This window comes from Aythya marila, assembly GCF_965140915.1.
Source record: "Aythya marila genome assembly, chromosome: 9".
NCBI classification, from domain to species: Eukaryota; Metazoa; Chordata; class Aves; order Anseriformes; family Anatidae; genus Aythya; species Aythya marila.
The window spans coordinates 12,271,524-12,285,357 of record NC_139050.1 but is presented as its reverse complement, the minus strand read 5'-3'; the positions used below and the strand labels follow the sequence as shown (position 1 = coordinate 12,285,357).

The window sequence follows — 13,834 nt, the reverse complement described above, 5'->3', positions numbered from 1 at the left end:
GTGTGTGCTCGCCTGCCGGGTTCCTGGTAGCTCCTCATGCACAGTGTGGTGGCATTAGGCTTCCCTCCCTGCTTACAGACCAGGTTTCTCCACCAAAAACCAAGCCCTGAGCCCGCAGCTCTGCAGGACCCACAGAGACACAAAGACACAGCTTCCAGAGACATACAAACTGAAGAGAGGTTACGAATTCTGTCATTTAGCAGACAGATGATGTTGCAGCGAGAGGCTCCTCTTCATAAACCTGCACAACAAAACACCCCACAGCTCTGTCACTGGCATTACTTTGGGACCAGCTGCCCTGGTGACTCCATTTCTGACAATAATTCATGACGATTCTCACGACTGCATTAAAAAAAAAGTATATTTTCAGGCGACTTTTATCAAATCATGGCAACGCACATGTAGATCTGGAATACTTCAAACTGACTCTATACTAAGCATCGGATCTGCACGTACAGACCTCGTGTCATAGGCTTAACATCTCTGAAGTAACTGTTTGCAACACACTAAAAACTTTAAATCAGCATCTCTTCTTCCTTCTCTTAGGCATATTATAAAAGGAAACTTTTAAGCTCTTGATTAGCAAGAAAATATACTGAATTATTTACAAGATTAGAATTAAACAGAGGGGCAAGACCGACAACAGCCAGGAATGAACAGTCCATGTCCTAAAACATGGATGAATATTTAGGCCACAGGTTTAAAGAAAAAAAAAAAAGTTAACAGCAGATAGACAACGTATATTATTTAAAATGAACTTAAATCAAATTGGCCCAATTGAAGATATAGATTAATCCCTGCAGATACTGTTTTGACTTGCACACGCAGTACGTCAAAGACAACAAGCAATTTTGGTGAATGTCCTCTAAAGTTTAGAAGAATCCTGTGTGATTGGCATGTTCATTTGTTTACTATTTAATAGCAAATCCAAAACCAGATGAGAGTGAGGTGCGATGAGGATCCTTAAACTCCTCTTCTCAAAAGGATGGCACGTCTTAACACACTCCACCTGTCTGCTGTTGGAACACATCGATAGTGTCTTCATCTTCCATCTCCAGCTGTTAATTAATCAGAAAACACAGGACTTGAAATTCACAACCACAAAGGTACAAAAGTACTCAGAACTCTACCCCGACCAGTACCAAGAATTGAGCATTTAAGGTGCAACCTTAACGCTGTGTCAACCCCCTTCCAGCCGTCTTTCCAGGCAGTATCACCCCTGCAGGACTGCCCAAAGTGTCTCAGACAGCAGCAGGCAGAGCCCACTTCAGGTACCTCTGCCACCTCTAGCCGTGGCACCGCCAACGCCAGAACAGGCTCTGGAGCCACACCTGTCTCTCAGGCCATGCTCAGATGTTTACTGTCTTCTACAAGAAATCACCTCAGCTGAGTGTTTCTTCTATTCCTCACTTCAAGCTTTCTCGATACAAGAAGCTCCCCAAATTCTCAGCATTACCAGAGATGACAGCAGCGTGGCATTTAGCTTCAGTCCCAGTTCTCCTCAGGCCAAAGCAGAAGCGGGACAGAGCTGAAAACTCCGGCACCTTCCTGGGTTGCTGCCCACAGCAGCACTCGGCACCGGCTTGCTCAGCACCAGTGCTCAGACATGTAGGCCCCCTACACCCACGACAGAACTCAAAGGGACAGGAATCCCACTCTAGACAAATTATTTTGAGTGAGCTGAACTTGAATTATTTGAGAGTCATCCTGATTCCAAGCCCCTTTGACCTGCATGCAACCAATAAAGTATTTGATAGCAATTTGCAGTACAAGTGTTTTTCGTACCTGTGCAGGTGTGTCTGCTTCATTGATCGGTTGTCCGTCAAATCGGAATCTAATCTGCCTCATTGACAAACCCTGCAAGTTCAGAGTAGTTAGCGTGAGAAACCTCACTTTGGCTTTTGAATCCAAATAAAGCATTTAGGGATTTACTATCAGAAGAGATATTAACAAAGGTAAGGCTGAAATGAATAGGAAACTTAATGCATCTGTTGTGCTGTGTGAACTGAGGAATCAGAACTGTCGGGCAGCTGCTGTCACAGCGAGGACTTCATACAGAGCCACAGGTACTGTTCTGGCACCTGGTTCTGACCCAGCCTGCAGTCCTGCTTTGCAAAGAACAAATACCAGAAGGCAGCAGAGAACAAGAAAGTAACATTTAACTTCAAGAAGGGCTGAAAGAATGAAGTAGAAAGCCAAGGGAAAAAGTATCATCCAGAGGTGATGTCAAAGTTGAAAAGAGATCAACCAGCGAACAGTTCTAGATAGCCTCGTAGGACATGGCAGAGAGGAGTGCCAATTGTTTTTCATGCAGAGAAGTAAGAGCATTTGCAGTTCACTAAAAAGATAACACTTCCAAAAAAACCAGAAGGGCTACTTCTTGGTGCAATTGCCTGATGGCACTGACTGCCCATACTTAAGACAAGTTTTTGACACATTCACTCCCAGGTCTAGTCCCTTATCTTCTGACGAAAAGAGGAACTGTGAAGCATTTAAGGAAAAAAGAACTCACAGACCACCATGAAGATTTTTACTTGCGTGCTTTGTTAGAAACATGCTAGGGCTCTTAACGCGAGACTTTTACAGTTATTAAGTCTTGCTTTTAAAGCCTAAGCTGAGTTCACAACTGAATTCAGTTTCTATTTGTGTGATGCAGCCTTCATTCCCTGCCTCAGTGAGCTAGGTCTTCGCTTTGCCCTCTAAAACTCTTGAAAACCCCTCTGCTGTCCAGCCTGCCAGTCCTTACCTACAGCCACACAAGCACAAAAGCTCTCCGTGCATCTGAGGACCCCTTGCATTTAGCTCATTCCCAGCCTGAGAAGACATACGCTGCATCAGGCACAGGATGGGGTGCAATGTAAGCCTTGAGGAATCAAAGAAAGAGCATCACGTGTGACAGGACAGGAGAGATGCCTGCAAACTGAAACTCACTCCACTCTGGAAAGCCGCTTGCACCCCTGCTCTCTGTTCCCTGCAGCACCTGATCCGGTGCAGGCGCACACGTGCTCTGAGCCTGGATAAAGCAGTCTCCAGGTGAGCTACAGGCAGCACCAGGGGACAGCCAGCCTCCTGCACAGAGCAGCCTGCAGCCACCTGCAGAACGTCCCAGCAGGCAGCAAAAGGGACATGAGAAGAGGAGGAGGAAAAAAAGATCGTACAAAAAGTGGTGGCACGGGACAACCTGTTTGCATGCACGCTTCCAAAGGGAAAGCACGCCCTGCACGACCAAAATCTTAGGCGTGATAACAGCGAGGGCTGCACGGCTACAAACCGAGACCGAGCAAGCATCCGAGCCGGGATCAGAACTGAAGAAGCGTGGGAAACGACTTCACGGGGGACTTTTGGATATCAGGGGGGATTTTTGGATATCACGGGGGATTTTTAGAGCCGTGGGAGCACCGGGCGAGGAAGGGGCACTTCTCATCCACTGCACACCCCCGAGCCCAGCCCCAGACCCCCCCGGGACCGAGTCCTTCAGGGCCCGGGGCCCCTCCCGGCGGGGGCTGCGGCCCGTACCTGCCTCTCGCAGTACGCCTTCATCAGCTTGCTGAGCGGCGTGTGCCTCTTGATCTTGAACTGCACCACGGAGCCGTCCTGCCCGGCCACCTTCAGGTTGATGTGGTCGTTCTCCGTTTTCACCCCTTCCTGCGGGGAGACAACGCCGTGAGAACACCGCGAGGGGGGACCCCGAGGGCCCGGGGCCGGTCCCCGAGGCGGGGCGGGGCAGGGCAGCGGCAGCCGCCGAGCGGGCCCGACCCCCGGTGCCCGGCGGAGAGGCCTCAGCGGCCGGGCCGCGCCTCACCTTGGGCTTCTCCTCCGACATGGCGGCGGGGCCAGGGGGGGAGGAACGGGACGGGACGGGACGGGACGAGGCGGGCACGCGCTGAGGGGAGCGGCCCGCGCTCGGCTCCCGCCGCCGCCGCCAACCGCCCTCGAGATCGCGCGCGCGCGCGCCGCGCCCGGCCCCGCCTCCCCGCCGCCACCCGCCCGCGCCATTGGCCGCCGGGCCGCGTCACGTGGGAGGCGCCCGGCGCGCGCGCGCGCGCGCGCCCGGCCGGGCGTGGGGGCGCGCACAGGACCCAGGCGCCTCTGGAAAGTGCGTCACGGGGGGCGTGGCCACCGCTGAAGGGGGCGTGGTCAGTGCGGCGATGGGCGTGGTCTCATCGTGGTCCCGCCCCCTCCCGGTCCCGGTCCCGGTCCCGCCCCGCGCCCCCCGGGCGGGCTCGCAGCAGCAGCAGCAGGCGGCGCAGGGCGCGGTGAGCGGAGGCTTTAATGCGCTGCTCGGCTCGCAGCCGCCCCCCCCGGCGCTGCCGGGAGAGGCCCCGAAAGGCACGAGAAAAGGGGAGAGAGCCCACGGACAGCCCCGGTACCGGCACCGGCCCGCCCCAGCTCCCCGGGGACCGGGTGGGCTTCCACCGGGAGGCTTCGGCCCTCACCGCGGAGCCCGGAGCCCAGGGAGCGCTGGCACCCAGCACAGCACAGCCCCGGGATCGGCGCCGTGGTGCTCTCCTCCTGGCCGGGGGTGTCCCCGTCCCGTGGCTCGGCGAGGACGCGGTGCCGCAGGGGCTGGGGGCTAGTTGTCGAACTTGGCGTAGGGGTTCTCCTCCTTGAACAGGCCTAGGAGAGAAGGGACAGCCGCTGAGACCCCCCGGAGCAGCCCTCCCGCCAGCCACCGCCGCCCAGAGCTCCGGGGGACGGCAGCTCCGTGGCACTGCCTGTCCCCATCCTGCTCCCCTGCGTCCCCGTGTCCTCCTGGCAGACCGGCTCCGTCGCCCTCCCAGCACGGGACACGGTTACTGGACCTAGAGCTTAGTGGAAGACACCAGCAGGAGCCGCCGTACCGTATTTCCTTCGGATCTCATCGTGCCGCGATTTCATCTCTGCTCTCCTGCGGACAGAAAAGGGGCCACGAGTCAGCGAGCAGCACAGCAAGGCCAAGCAGGAGGAGCCGCAGCTCCTGCCTTGCTCCCAGGCTGGGGAGCTCCAAAATCAAAGCCTTGCCCAGTGCCACAGGCTCGCAGCCTCCCCCCCTGCAGACATGAGCAGGCCTCTGGGATTTTCGGGTGCACCCCCAGGTCCCAGCTTGGGCCCTGCTCATGGTGCACACCCCCACGCCAAGCACAGCACTGGGTGCAGCAGCGTGGCCTCACCTCTCCTCCTGGCGCACCCGTCTCCGCTCCCGCTCCCGGGCTGCTCGCTCGTCCTCCTTGTCCGGCCTGGCAGACACAACAGCCCCGTCAGCAACAGCCCACGGCTGCACCTTAGCTGCTCTTCAGGAAAGCTGGGAGCAGCCCCCTTCCTCCCCCTCCGATACTTGCTTTTTGCTCTTTTTCTTGCAGCAGCAGCAGCAGCAGACACCCAGCATGATAAGGATCATTCCTCCCACCACAGACATCGCAATGATCAGGGCTTCAAAGTTCACTGCAGGATGCAAGGAGAGACACTCAGCACACAAATACCCAGCTGCTGGGAAGCTGCAGTGTTTACAGCCACGCTGGAGCTCCAGTTACCAGACTCGAGGCACGCAGGAGTGCCTGGGGGAATGCAATTCAGGCGTTATTTCTAGGTGCACTAGCACATCCCAGACCCAAAGCACTTCGGGCTTCCTTCTTGGTGTGGCTCAGGCAGCCAGCCCCACACTGCATGCCCACGCGGGGCATTTCACCAGGGATTTGGGTGAGCAGGTGGCAGCCAGCCAGCAGCCTGCAGAGCATCGCCTCTGTCCCCAGGTCCCGAGTTGTCCCTCACTGGTCACCCAGGAACGGGCAGGTCCACAGGCTGATGTCCAGGTAGGGCTTTGAAAAAAGCCAGCGTTTGAGAGCTGACTCGACAGCGCTGCCTTCCTGATGTGCAAGGTGAAGTTTTCATCTGGCCAGCTGCTCTGCAGCAAAACCAGAAGCCAAATATTGGAAATCAGCAGCGGCGGGCAAGGCAAAGCTAACCAGACTGCTCAGCCCAGAAGGGAGGTTTCTCCACCAGCACCTCTGAAACACGTGGCTCTGGGTGAGCCCAGCCTTCGTGTCACCCCTGCCCCGCTCACTCCTCTGCCTGGTAACAGAGGCTGGAGTCGCACACCATAAATGCAGGCACATTTAAGAGCTAATCTCCTGCAGGACTAATCTCCTCTAAAGCTAGTTCTGCAAGCTAAGGAATGTGTTCTTCCACAATGAGGCCTTTTATTGAGGCTACTCGCATACAAACTCGTATTTCAAGGTCTTACACAAGTCTCAGAAACTGACGTTCACAAAGAGGAGATTCTCTCTTCGTGAGGTGTGGAAGCAGTTTTCCCTCTGCAGGTGAAGAACCCAGCCTCCAGAACAATAGCTCACTGTGACCACAGTTCGACTTCACGTGCATCACAGGGGCAGGTAAGAGAAACCAAGCCATGCCTTGTTTCCTAATGCTTCACCACCCAACACTTGGGGCTTGTCCCAGCACAAGCACACAACCTGGGTCTGAACAAGTCCTTTCTCTGGAGAGCCACCAAGCAGGAAACACTGCCAGTTAGCCACCAGCCAGAAAAGCCCCTGGAGATGACTCGGCTCCAGGTGGCTCATGCGGTGCTAGTTTTGGAAAAGAAAACTTTCTCAGGTGGGTGAACTCAAGGAGAAGCCACCTCACTGTGCCTCCTGTAGCCCCCACGGACCTGAGAGCCTGCCAGGGCCAGCAGGCACAGCACCGAGGGACAGAAGCAGTGCAGGGAGCCACGTGCTGGGCTCAGGGCAGTGCGGCTGTTGCAGAGCTCAGACGTGGGTGTGCACACTGGGGTGCTGCCCACGGAGCGCCCTCAGTCCTCACCACGTCCTGAAGCCCAAGGACCACACCAGGAGCAGCACAGGGGTTACTCCTGCCAGAAGACGGGGCACTGCTCCCACTCGCCTTCCTCACACCATGCCTGAGGAGCCCCCAGTGACTTCGGTGGGTCGCTGCCACACCAGAAGCAGTAGCCCTGGGCCAACTGCTGGAGCCCCAGGCACTCACCCCAGCAGACTCCCCAGCGCGCAGAGCGGAGCTCGCACAGGTCGGCCGGTGGCAGGATCCGCCGCACAGGGTAGGGCACGCACTGCTTGCTGCTGGCACACCACAGGCACTGCAACACACAACAGCACGGTGTCACCGCTGGGCAGCAGCGCTGCCAGGTAGCCAGGCTCCAGTTTGCTAGCCACCGCTGGCTCCTAAGTGCTGGGGCTGCCCAGCCCAGCAAACATCAGGTGTTCTGCGGGGCCAGCGCAGCTCGCAGCAGGTCCTTGCACCAGGAGAGGCGAGGGGCATGGAGTTCCAGAGCAAGTAAAGATGCTGGGAACGTTTCTCCTGGCTTGCAGGAAAGCAATAATCATTAAGTTCTGCACAGTTTTTGGGGGACAGAAAAGCCTTTGAAACAAGGCACTTGATACAGAACTGCTGAAACAGATGTCTGTGTGCCCTCACTTGCCCTCCCCAGCCAGCCCCAGCCACTTGGCTGCCCACAGCCCCCAGACTTTGCTGCAAGCTCTGCCCTGGGTCCAAGCCTGCTGATACCAAAGATGAGCAGCAGATGAGGTCTGCAGGACAGGCACGCAGCCCTCGTCCACCCGGTGCCACTGTCCCCACAGCCTGCTGCCCCAACCAACCCACCACGTGCCCAGGATGGGGGCTACATCGGGCCACATGAGGAAAGCCAAAGGGAAACCAACTGGTTTCAGGAAAGCCTCAGTGGGAAGAGACTCTAGGAAGAGCCTGACTTCCTGCTCCATGTGAGGCAACCGACGGAGCTGGGTCCAAGCTGCTCCATCAGCAAGCACAGCCCAGCAGGCAGCCGGGTCCTCCTGCGCTCAGGGGACACACCTGCCCCAAAGCAGCGTCCTGCATTCCTAGGAGGAGCTCAGCAGTTCAACTGATGACTCAAGAAGCAGACCAGGAAGCCAGCAGTTCCTAGAGGCCTCGCCCCAGAGCACTGAGGGGTGTTTGTCTTCACTGCAATGGGCAGGGATGACCGAGTCCCTTGACCCCTGAGGGGGAAGCAGCTCCTCTGAGCCACCCGAAACACGTGCTGCACTTGCAGTTCTTTGGGAGAAATTGGAGTTTTACTTCTGCTACTGTCCTGGTTTCAGTTAAACAACAGAGTTAATTTTCCTCCTAGTAGCTGGTAGGGTGCTATGTTTTGGATTAGGATGAGAAGAGTGCTGATAACACGCTGATGTTTAATTGTTGCAGAGCAGTGCTTACACCAAGCCAAGGACTTCTTAGCTTCTCACTGTCCTGCCAGCGGGCAGGCTGGGGGTGCAGCAGGAGCTGGGAGGGGACAGACCCAGGACAGCTGGCCCAAACTGGCCAAAGGGGTATTCCACACCATATGGGGTCATGCTGAAGAATATATAGGGGTGGCTAGCCTGGGGGGGGGGGGGGGGGGGGGGCCAGGCTGCTTGGGATTAGTCTGGGCATCAGTCAGCGGGTGGTGAGCAATTGCATTGTGCATCATTTGTTTCATACACATTATTAATAGTAGTACTCTTATCATCATTGTTATTATTATTATTATTGTGTCTTAAACTGTCTTTATCTCAACTCACAGGCTTCACTTTCCCATTTCTCTCCCCCATCCCAGAGAGGGAGGGGGCAGGGTGAGCGCACGGCTGCGTGGTGTTTAGCTGCCGGCTGGGTTAAACCACAACAGCTACTTACGGTGACATTCTTCAGGCACTCCTCACAGCTCCTGTTTGTGTACTGGTGGCAATCTGCACAAAGGGAAAGGACACCTCAGGACCACGAGGAGCTTCTCAGCACACCCCAGAGCCTGCTCCCATCCCTGGCTCTGCATTTTAATGCTCCTGTCAGAGCTGCCAGCCACCAGACCCAAAAGGATGTGACATCTTCAGTGTCTGACACCCTCAGGGTCCCCACCTATGACACCGCACACCTGGCCGAGCCCCTGCAGAGCAGCAGCTTGAAAGCACAGGGGAGAGGCATGAGGCTGCTGGGGTGCGGGTCACAGACCTGAGCCCCCTTGCACGGGCACCCAGCAGCCAGGGAAAGTGCATGGGAGCATCCTGCCCACTGCCAGCCAAGGCACAGCACCCCCAGCACCATCCCAAGCCAGGACTGCTACAGGTCCTCATGCTGAGCCCCAGGGGAGCTCTGGCTCCCCACAGGCAAGCAGTGGGGCAGGGCTGTGTTTTTTCCCTTCGCAGCTGGAAGGAAGCCCCGGCTGTGACCCGCCGCCCGTCACATGCTCCGCACGGAGCCCTCCAAACAACCAGGCAATTTATTAACGCGGCTCCTCAGATAAGGAGGTTTGTGCGCCACGGAGAGGCCGAGATTGCAGGCCCTGTGCCGGATCCCAGACGGGTTGGGGCACCGCATCGCGCCCGTGTCTCCAGCCGAGGCTGGGCCCCCCCCGGCTCGCTGCTCACGGAGAGTTTCCGAACAGCCCCCTCGCCCCAAGGGACGCGCTCAGAAAGCGAGAAGAGCGCCTTCACTTTCCCCTGCATCTCCATTAACACCTCTCTCCCGGGACCCCCAGCGCTGCTACCCCTAAACCCTGCTCCTACAGCCCCGGGGGAGCACCCCAGGACCCCAAACCCCCGTGCCCTTCGCCACCACCGCGGCTGCAGCCCCCCAAGGGCCGGGGCCGGTCCCGCGGGACCCCCGCAGCTCCCCAGCACGGGCTGCGGCTCCCAGCGGTGCCGGAGCACTGGGGGGGAGCCGGGCGAGGCCGGTACCGGGACGGACACGCGTGGGACCCCCCCCACGGCCCCGTGGGACCCCGCTCACCTCCCGCCGCCTCCTCCTCGCCCCGCACGGCCGCGGGGAGCAGCGCCAGGGCCAGGGCGGCGCAGAAGCGGAGCGCCCGGAGCGGGGCCATGGCGACACCGGCAGCGGGACGGGGGCCGGGGGAAGAGGAAGAAGAGGAGGAGGAGGAGGAGGAGGAAGGGGCCTTTGTAGGGCCGGCAGCGGGGCGGGGGCAGGCCGGGGGCGGCCCCTCGCTGCCCGGCCCCAGGGAGCGGCGGAGGCGGCCGGGGCGCGTCCCCCCCCTCGGGTGGGTCCCGTCGGCGGAGCTGGCCGGGTGTTTGGGGCGGGAGCGGCTTCCCCGGGTGCTTTTATTGATTGCCCAGAGGACAACAGAGGGAAAACAAACAAAAAAAAACAAACCAAAACAAAACAAAAACCACCCAAGGCTGTAGCTTGAACGCCCAGCATCGCTGCCTGCGTCGTGGCGCTCATCGCCTGCCCGCACCGCAGGCTCCACGCTCCCTGACGCGTTCCCTGGACGGGCTGGAAGGGGGTGACAGTCCCCCCGCAGGCTTGGACAGCAAAGGCACGACTGTGTTAGGTCAGCCAAGGCACGCAGGAGGTGGGCACGCAGGAGATTTTGGCAGCTCCTCTGGAGAAACGGAGTCGGGAGCTGGGTGCCCCGCCGAGAGCTGGTGCTCGAGGAGGGACGGCAGCAGGCAGGGGCACCCGAGCAGCCCCAGGGGCCTGGGCCAGGACCAGAGGTGCTGCAGGCATCGCGGGCACGGTGCTGGGGACGTGCCCTGATGCGCTTCCCAGCTTTTTCCCTTCCAGAGCGATGCCCCGCAGCCCGAGCCAGCTCTGGGTTTGGGCAGGCTTTAGGGTTTGCCAAGCACCTCGCGTGGCCGGCCTCTTCTTCTCGCCCACCAGATGACGTGGTGGCCATCCAGCATCCCGCAGCGCCGGCAGCGACTCAGTGGGGCCACGCAGGGAGCGTGGGTGTGGGAGCCCCATGCCCATGTGGCAGCAGCAGGCACAGGGCCGGGGGGGCACGGAGAAGCCACCACGAGGGGCCAGGCAGTGCATGAGCCTTATTTGTCTGCGGAGGGTATTTTCAACCCGCTCGAGATGGCCTCAAGTGGTTTCCAAGGCAACAGTGCTAAAGTCATCACTGCCATGGAAACCCTCTCTTTGGCATAATATAAATATTTTCCTTGAAGAGGGAGGCTGCGTGAGTGGGTGATGTGCTATTTTCTAGCACTCGCTGGCTGCAACAGGACAATCTCCAGGAGATGGGGGGGCCAGGAGGATAAAATTAGCTCGGCATGCCAGCCACGGATGGAAGAAGGAGATTGGCAGGGTTTCGCTGCGAAACCCAGAGGTTTTTTATGTCAGCGGGGACTCACCCCAAAAAGATTCCCTCTGTAGGGAGAAAAAGAAAAAAATAAAAATGTCTGTAGGTTGGAAACAGCTGCTTTTTCTTGTCTTTCTTCAAAGTTTGTTTGTTTGTTTGTTTTTCTTCAAAGTTTTTTGAAGACCATCCCAAAGGGTGAAAGAGCCCCTGTGGGGCTCGAAAGCGGGGTGTGGGGATGGCTCTGGGGCTGCCCTTGTGCCCTGGAGGCCAGCAGGGCCAGCCCCCACACCTGCAAAAAGTCCAAAAAGACAAAAAAGAAACAGCGAACCACTAAGGCATTGCAGCTGCTCGCTGGGAGCAACAATACAAGATAAAACCCCAAGGATCCACAGGCTAAATATAGCCCGAGCCCCATAAATTAAACAAAAGCTTTTCTCCAGGCTCTCAGAAAGCCCGTTCCAGCAGCAGTTTTATCTATGTAAGGTATAACTCCGCTGGTATTTGCTATTCCCAGCCGTGCCTCCCCCGTGTCCCCGACCTCCCCAGGGCGGTTGTTTGGGAGCGTTAATTTTGCAGATCCAGGCTTTCCCTCCTGGCAGCTCCCGTTCTGTCGAGGCTTTCACACCTCAGGCTCTCGGGCTGCTCTCCTGCCTCTCTTTAAGGATTTACAACCACGTTTTCCCCTGTTTGGACACCAGAGCTAATAGTTTTCCTTCTTTCAGAAAACTTGCCTTTTTTTTTTATTATTATTTTTTTTTTGATGATGCCCAGTCTCGGATGCCCCATGTTTTGTAGGGCTGACTGTCTCGGGCTTCAGTTTAATTTAAACTTCTAGCATCTGTGATAGGAACAGTGAGGCCTTACAAATAAAACACTGCCCGCATCGAGAAGGTGTTAGACAGCTTCTGTGTGTCCTCTATAAGCCAACGGGGGGAGCTTGTCTCACCTCTTTTTGGAGTTTATTGACTACACCTTGGGTTTTGACACCACCTTCTCTTTGCTAGGAGTTCCCCCTGCCGTTTGAGGCAGCTTTAGCACCCTCCTGCCCCCAGCACGAGTGGCCAGCAGCACCCTGTGTGTGTCTCCCACAATGAGTTCCCTCGGCTTTATCCCGACCGCATCCTGACAGCGTCCTCCCCGCGTGCCGTCCTCAGCACGAGGCGTGCAGCTGACAGATGCTTTCGTCTCCCGGATATTTATGCTTTGTTTCTTTTTCTAGGGGCTTTTGTGGAATTATTTCACTTCCTGAGCGTGGAGCAGTGCTGAGGGCTGGGTTTGCTGCTGCTGCTTTGTGCAAGGCACCGCACCGGCCTCTGCGTCCCCACGCGTTTTGTGGCATCCATCCCGGGGCTGGGATTTGGTTTTAGCTCCTGGGTCTCAGGCTGAGGGCAGCAGCCCGCAGCTCAAAAATGTGTGGCCAGGGCTGGCAGCCCGGAAAATCCCAAATTGCCCTTTCTGTGTGGAAGCACCATCTCCCAGCAGGGCTTTTCCCAGCCTCTGTGCCCTCATTTCTAACCCCAGATCTCAGCAACCCTGGGCCACAGCAAGCTATGCCGAAATCTGGCAGGAAAACTCCACCTTTTCAAGCCCCCAAGTGCCAATTCCCCATCCTGGTGTCCCTGAACACCAGCAGCTTGGCAGGGTCAGGCCCTGTTTGCAAACATGCTGCTACCTGCAGGCAGCCCCCAATGCTTGGTCTATTTTAAGTGAACTCGAGAGAAGAAAGTCAGCTCCGAGACTGCCATGGCTATATTTAGTTGGGACTTTTCCGTCCAGGATTCAGACTCTATTTGGAAACCTTTTACGTTGGAGCCCAGCCAAGCATCTCATTTTTATACAGTAATCCCTCAACATATGGCAAATGTTTCTTGTCTCCCGGTGGCTGCTCCATGGCCCCGGCGGCCCAAAGACAGAGATTTCTAAGCTGAACCCGAGACAAGCTGGCTGGCTGTGGTCGTGGCTTGACATCCTCAACCCAGAAGGGTTTTTTTAATAGAAATGTTTTCTTTATGCAGCTTTAAAAACCCTCCGCCAGCATCAGAGCTGCCCCGGTCCTGGCCGCCAGCGACCCTGCAGGAGGTGCCCCCCGAAGCTGCTCAGCCACAAAGAAAAAGAAAGCCAAGATGTTTCCAGAGCTCCTCAGGGATGCTGGGCTCTTCTGAAGACATTGCAATGTCCACAAGCTTCTCCCTCGGATGTTTTGGGTGAATCAAGGCTAAATGAAGCCCTGTGAGGCTTAGTGCAAGCCTTCCATTCCCACCTGTTTGTGGGGAACTCCCTCTGCAGCTTTGCAACGCTGCTCCCCTGGTGTTACGCAGCCCTCGAAGCCAACCCGTGGGGATGCAGTCCCGAATACCCCCAAAAATCCTTAACCCAATTTAGGCTTTAAAATCCGCCAGTGGGAATGCTGAAGGTGGGCAGGAGCCACCGAAGCAAGAGGGGTGTTTGTCCTGGAGGGCCTCAGCCTCCCGAATGGGAAACGCAGCAAAGGCTGCGAGTCGGTGCATAGCTCTGTGTGTGCGTCAGCGCGTGTGACAGCATCCCTCCTGGAAACGCTGTCAAGTACACAGCTGTTTAGGACCGCCGAAAGTAAAAACAAAGGTTCCCCAGTGGTACGTGCATTTCCCTTCTGTGCAGCAGTCGTGAAGCAGGGAGGAGGGAGCCGGCCTGAAAAAAAAAGGGGATCAAATAGCGATTTACACAGCCCTTCCAAATATTTTAGCATCGTGACACAAATGGTGATGTATAACAAAAATATCTGCTTCAAAGCCT

The 13,834-nt window shown here is 56.9% G+C and overlaps 2 protein-coding genes across 2 annotated transcripts; both read right to left on the bottom strand.

Moving 5' to 3' along the window:
• Positions 1 to 343: 343 nt before the first annotated feature.
• LOC309881396 (small ubiquitin-related modifier 3) lies at positions 344 to 3,969 on the bottom strand. Its single transcript, XM_082767281.1, has 4 exons — positions 3,803 to 3,969; positions 3,517 to 3,645; positions 1,786 to 1,857; positions 344 to 1,058 (listed from the first exon to the last, which is right to left on the bottom strand). Exons 1-4 carry the CDS (start codon positions 3,821 to 3,823, stop codon positions 996 to 998), a joined length of 285 nt encoding a protein of 94 aa, XP_082623407.1. The 5' UTR covers positions 3,824 to 3,969; the 3' UTR covers positions 344 to 995.
• Positions 3,970 to 4,181: 212 nt separating this feature from the next.
• On the bottom strand, positions 4,182 to 9,921 carry PTTG1IP (PTTG1 interacting protein). The gene is made up of 7 exons (XM_082767280.1): positions 9,751 to 9,921; positions 8,662 to 8,714; positions 6,982 to 7,090; positions 5,319 to 5,421; positions 5,151 to 5,216; positions 4,842 to 4,888; positions 4,182 to 4,617 (listed from the first exon to the last, which is right to left on the bottom strand). The coding sequence occupies exons 1-7, from the start codon at positions 9,839 to 9,841 to the stop codon at positions 4,574 to 4,576; spliced, it is 513 nt and encodes a 170-aa protein (XP_082623406.1). The 5' UTR covers positions 9,842 to 9,921; the 3' UTR covers positions 4,182 to 4,573.
• Positions 9,922 to 13,834: the final 3,913 nt, after the last annotated feature.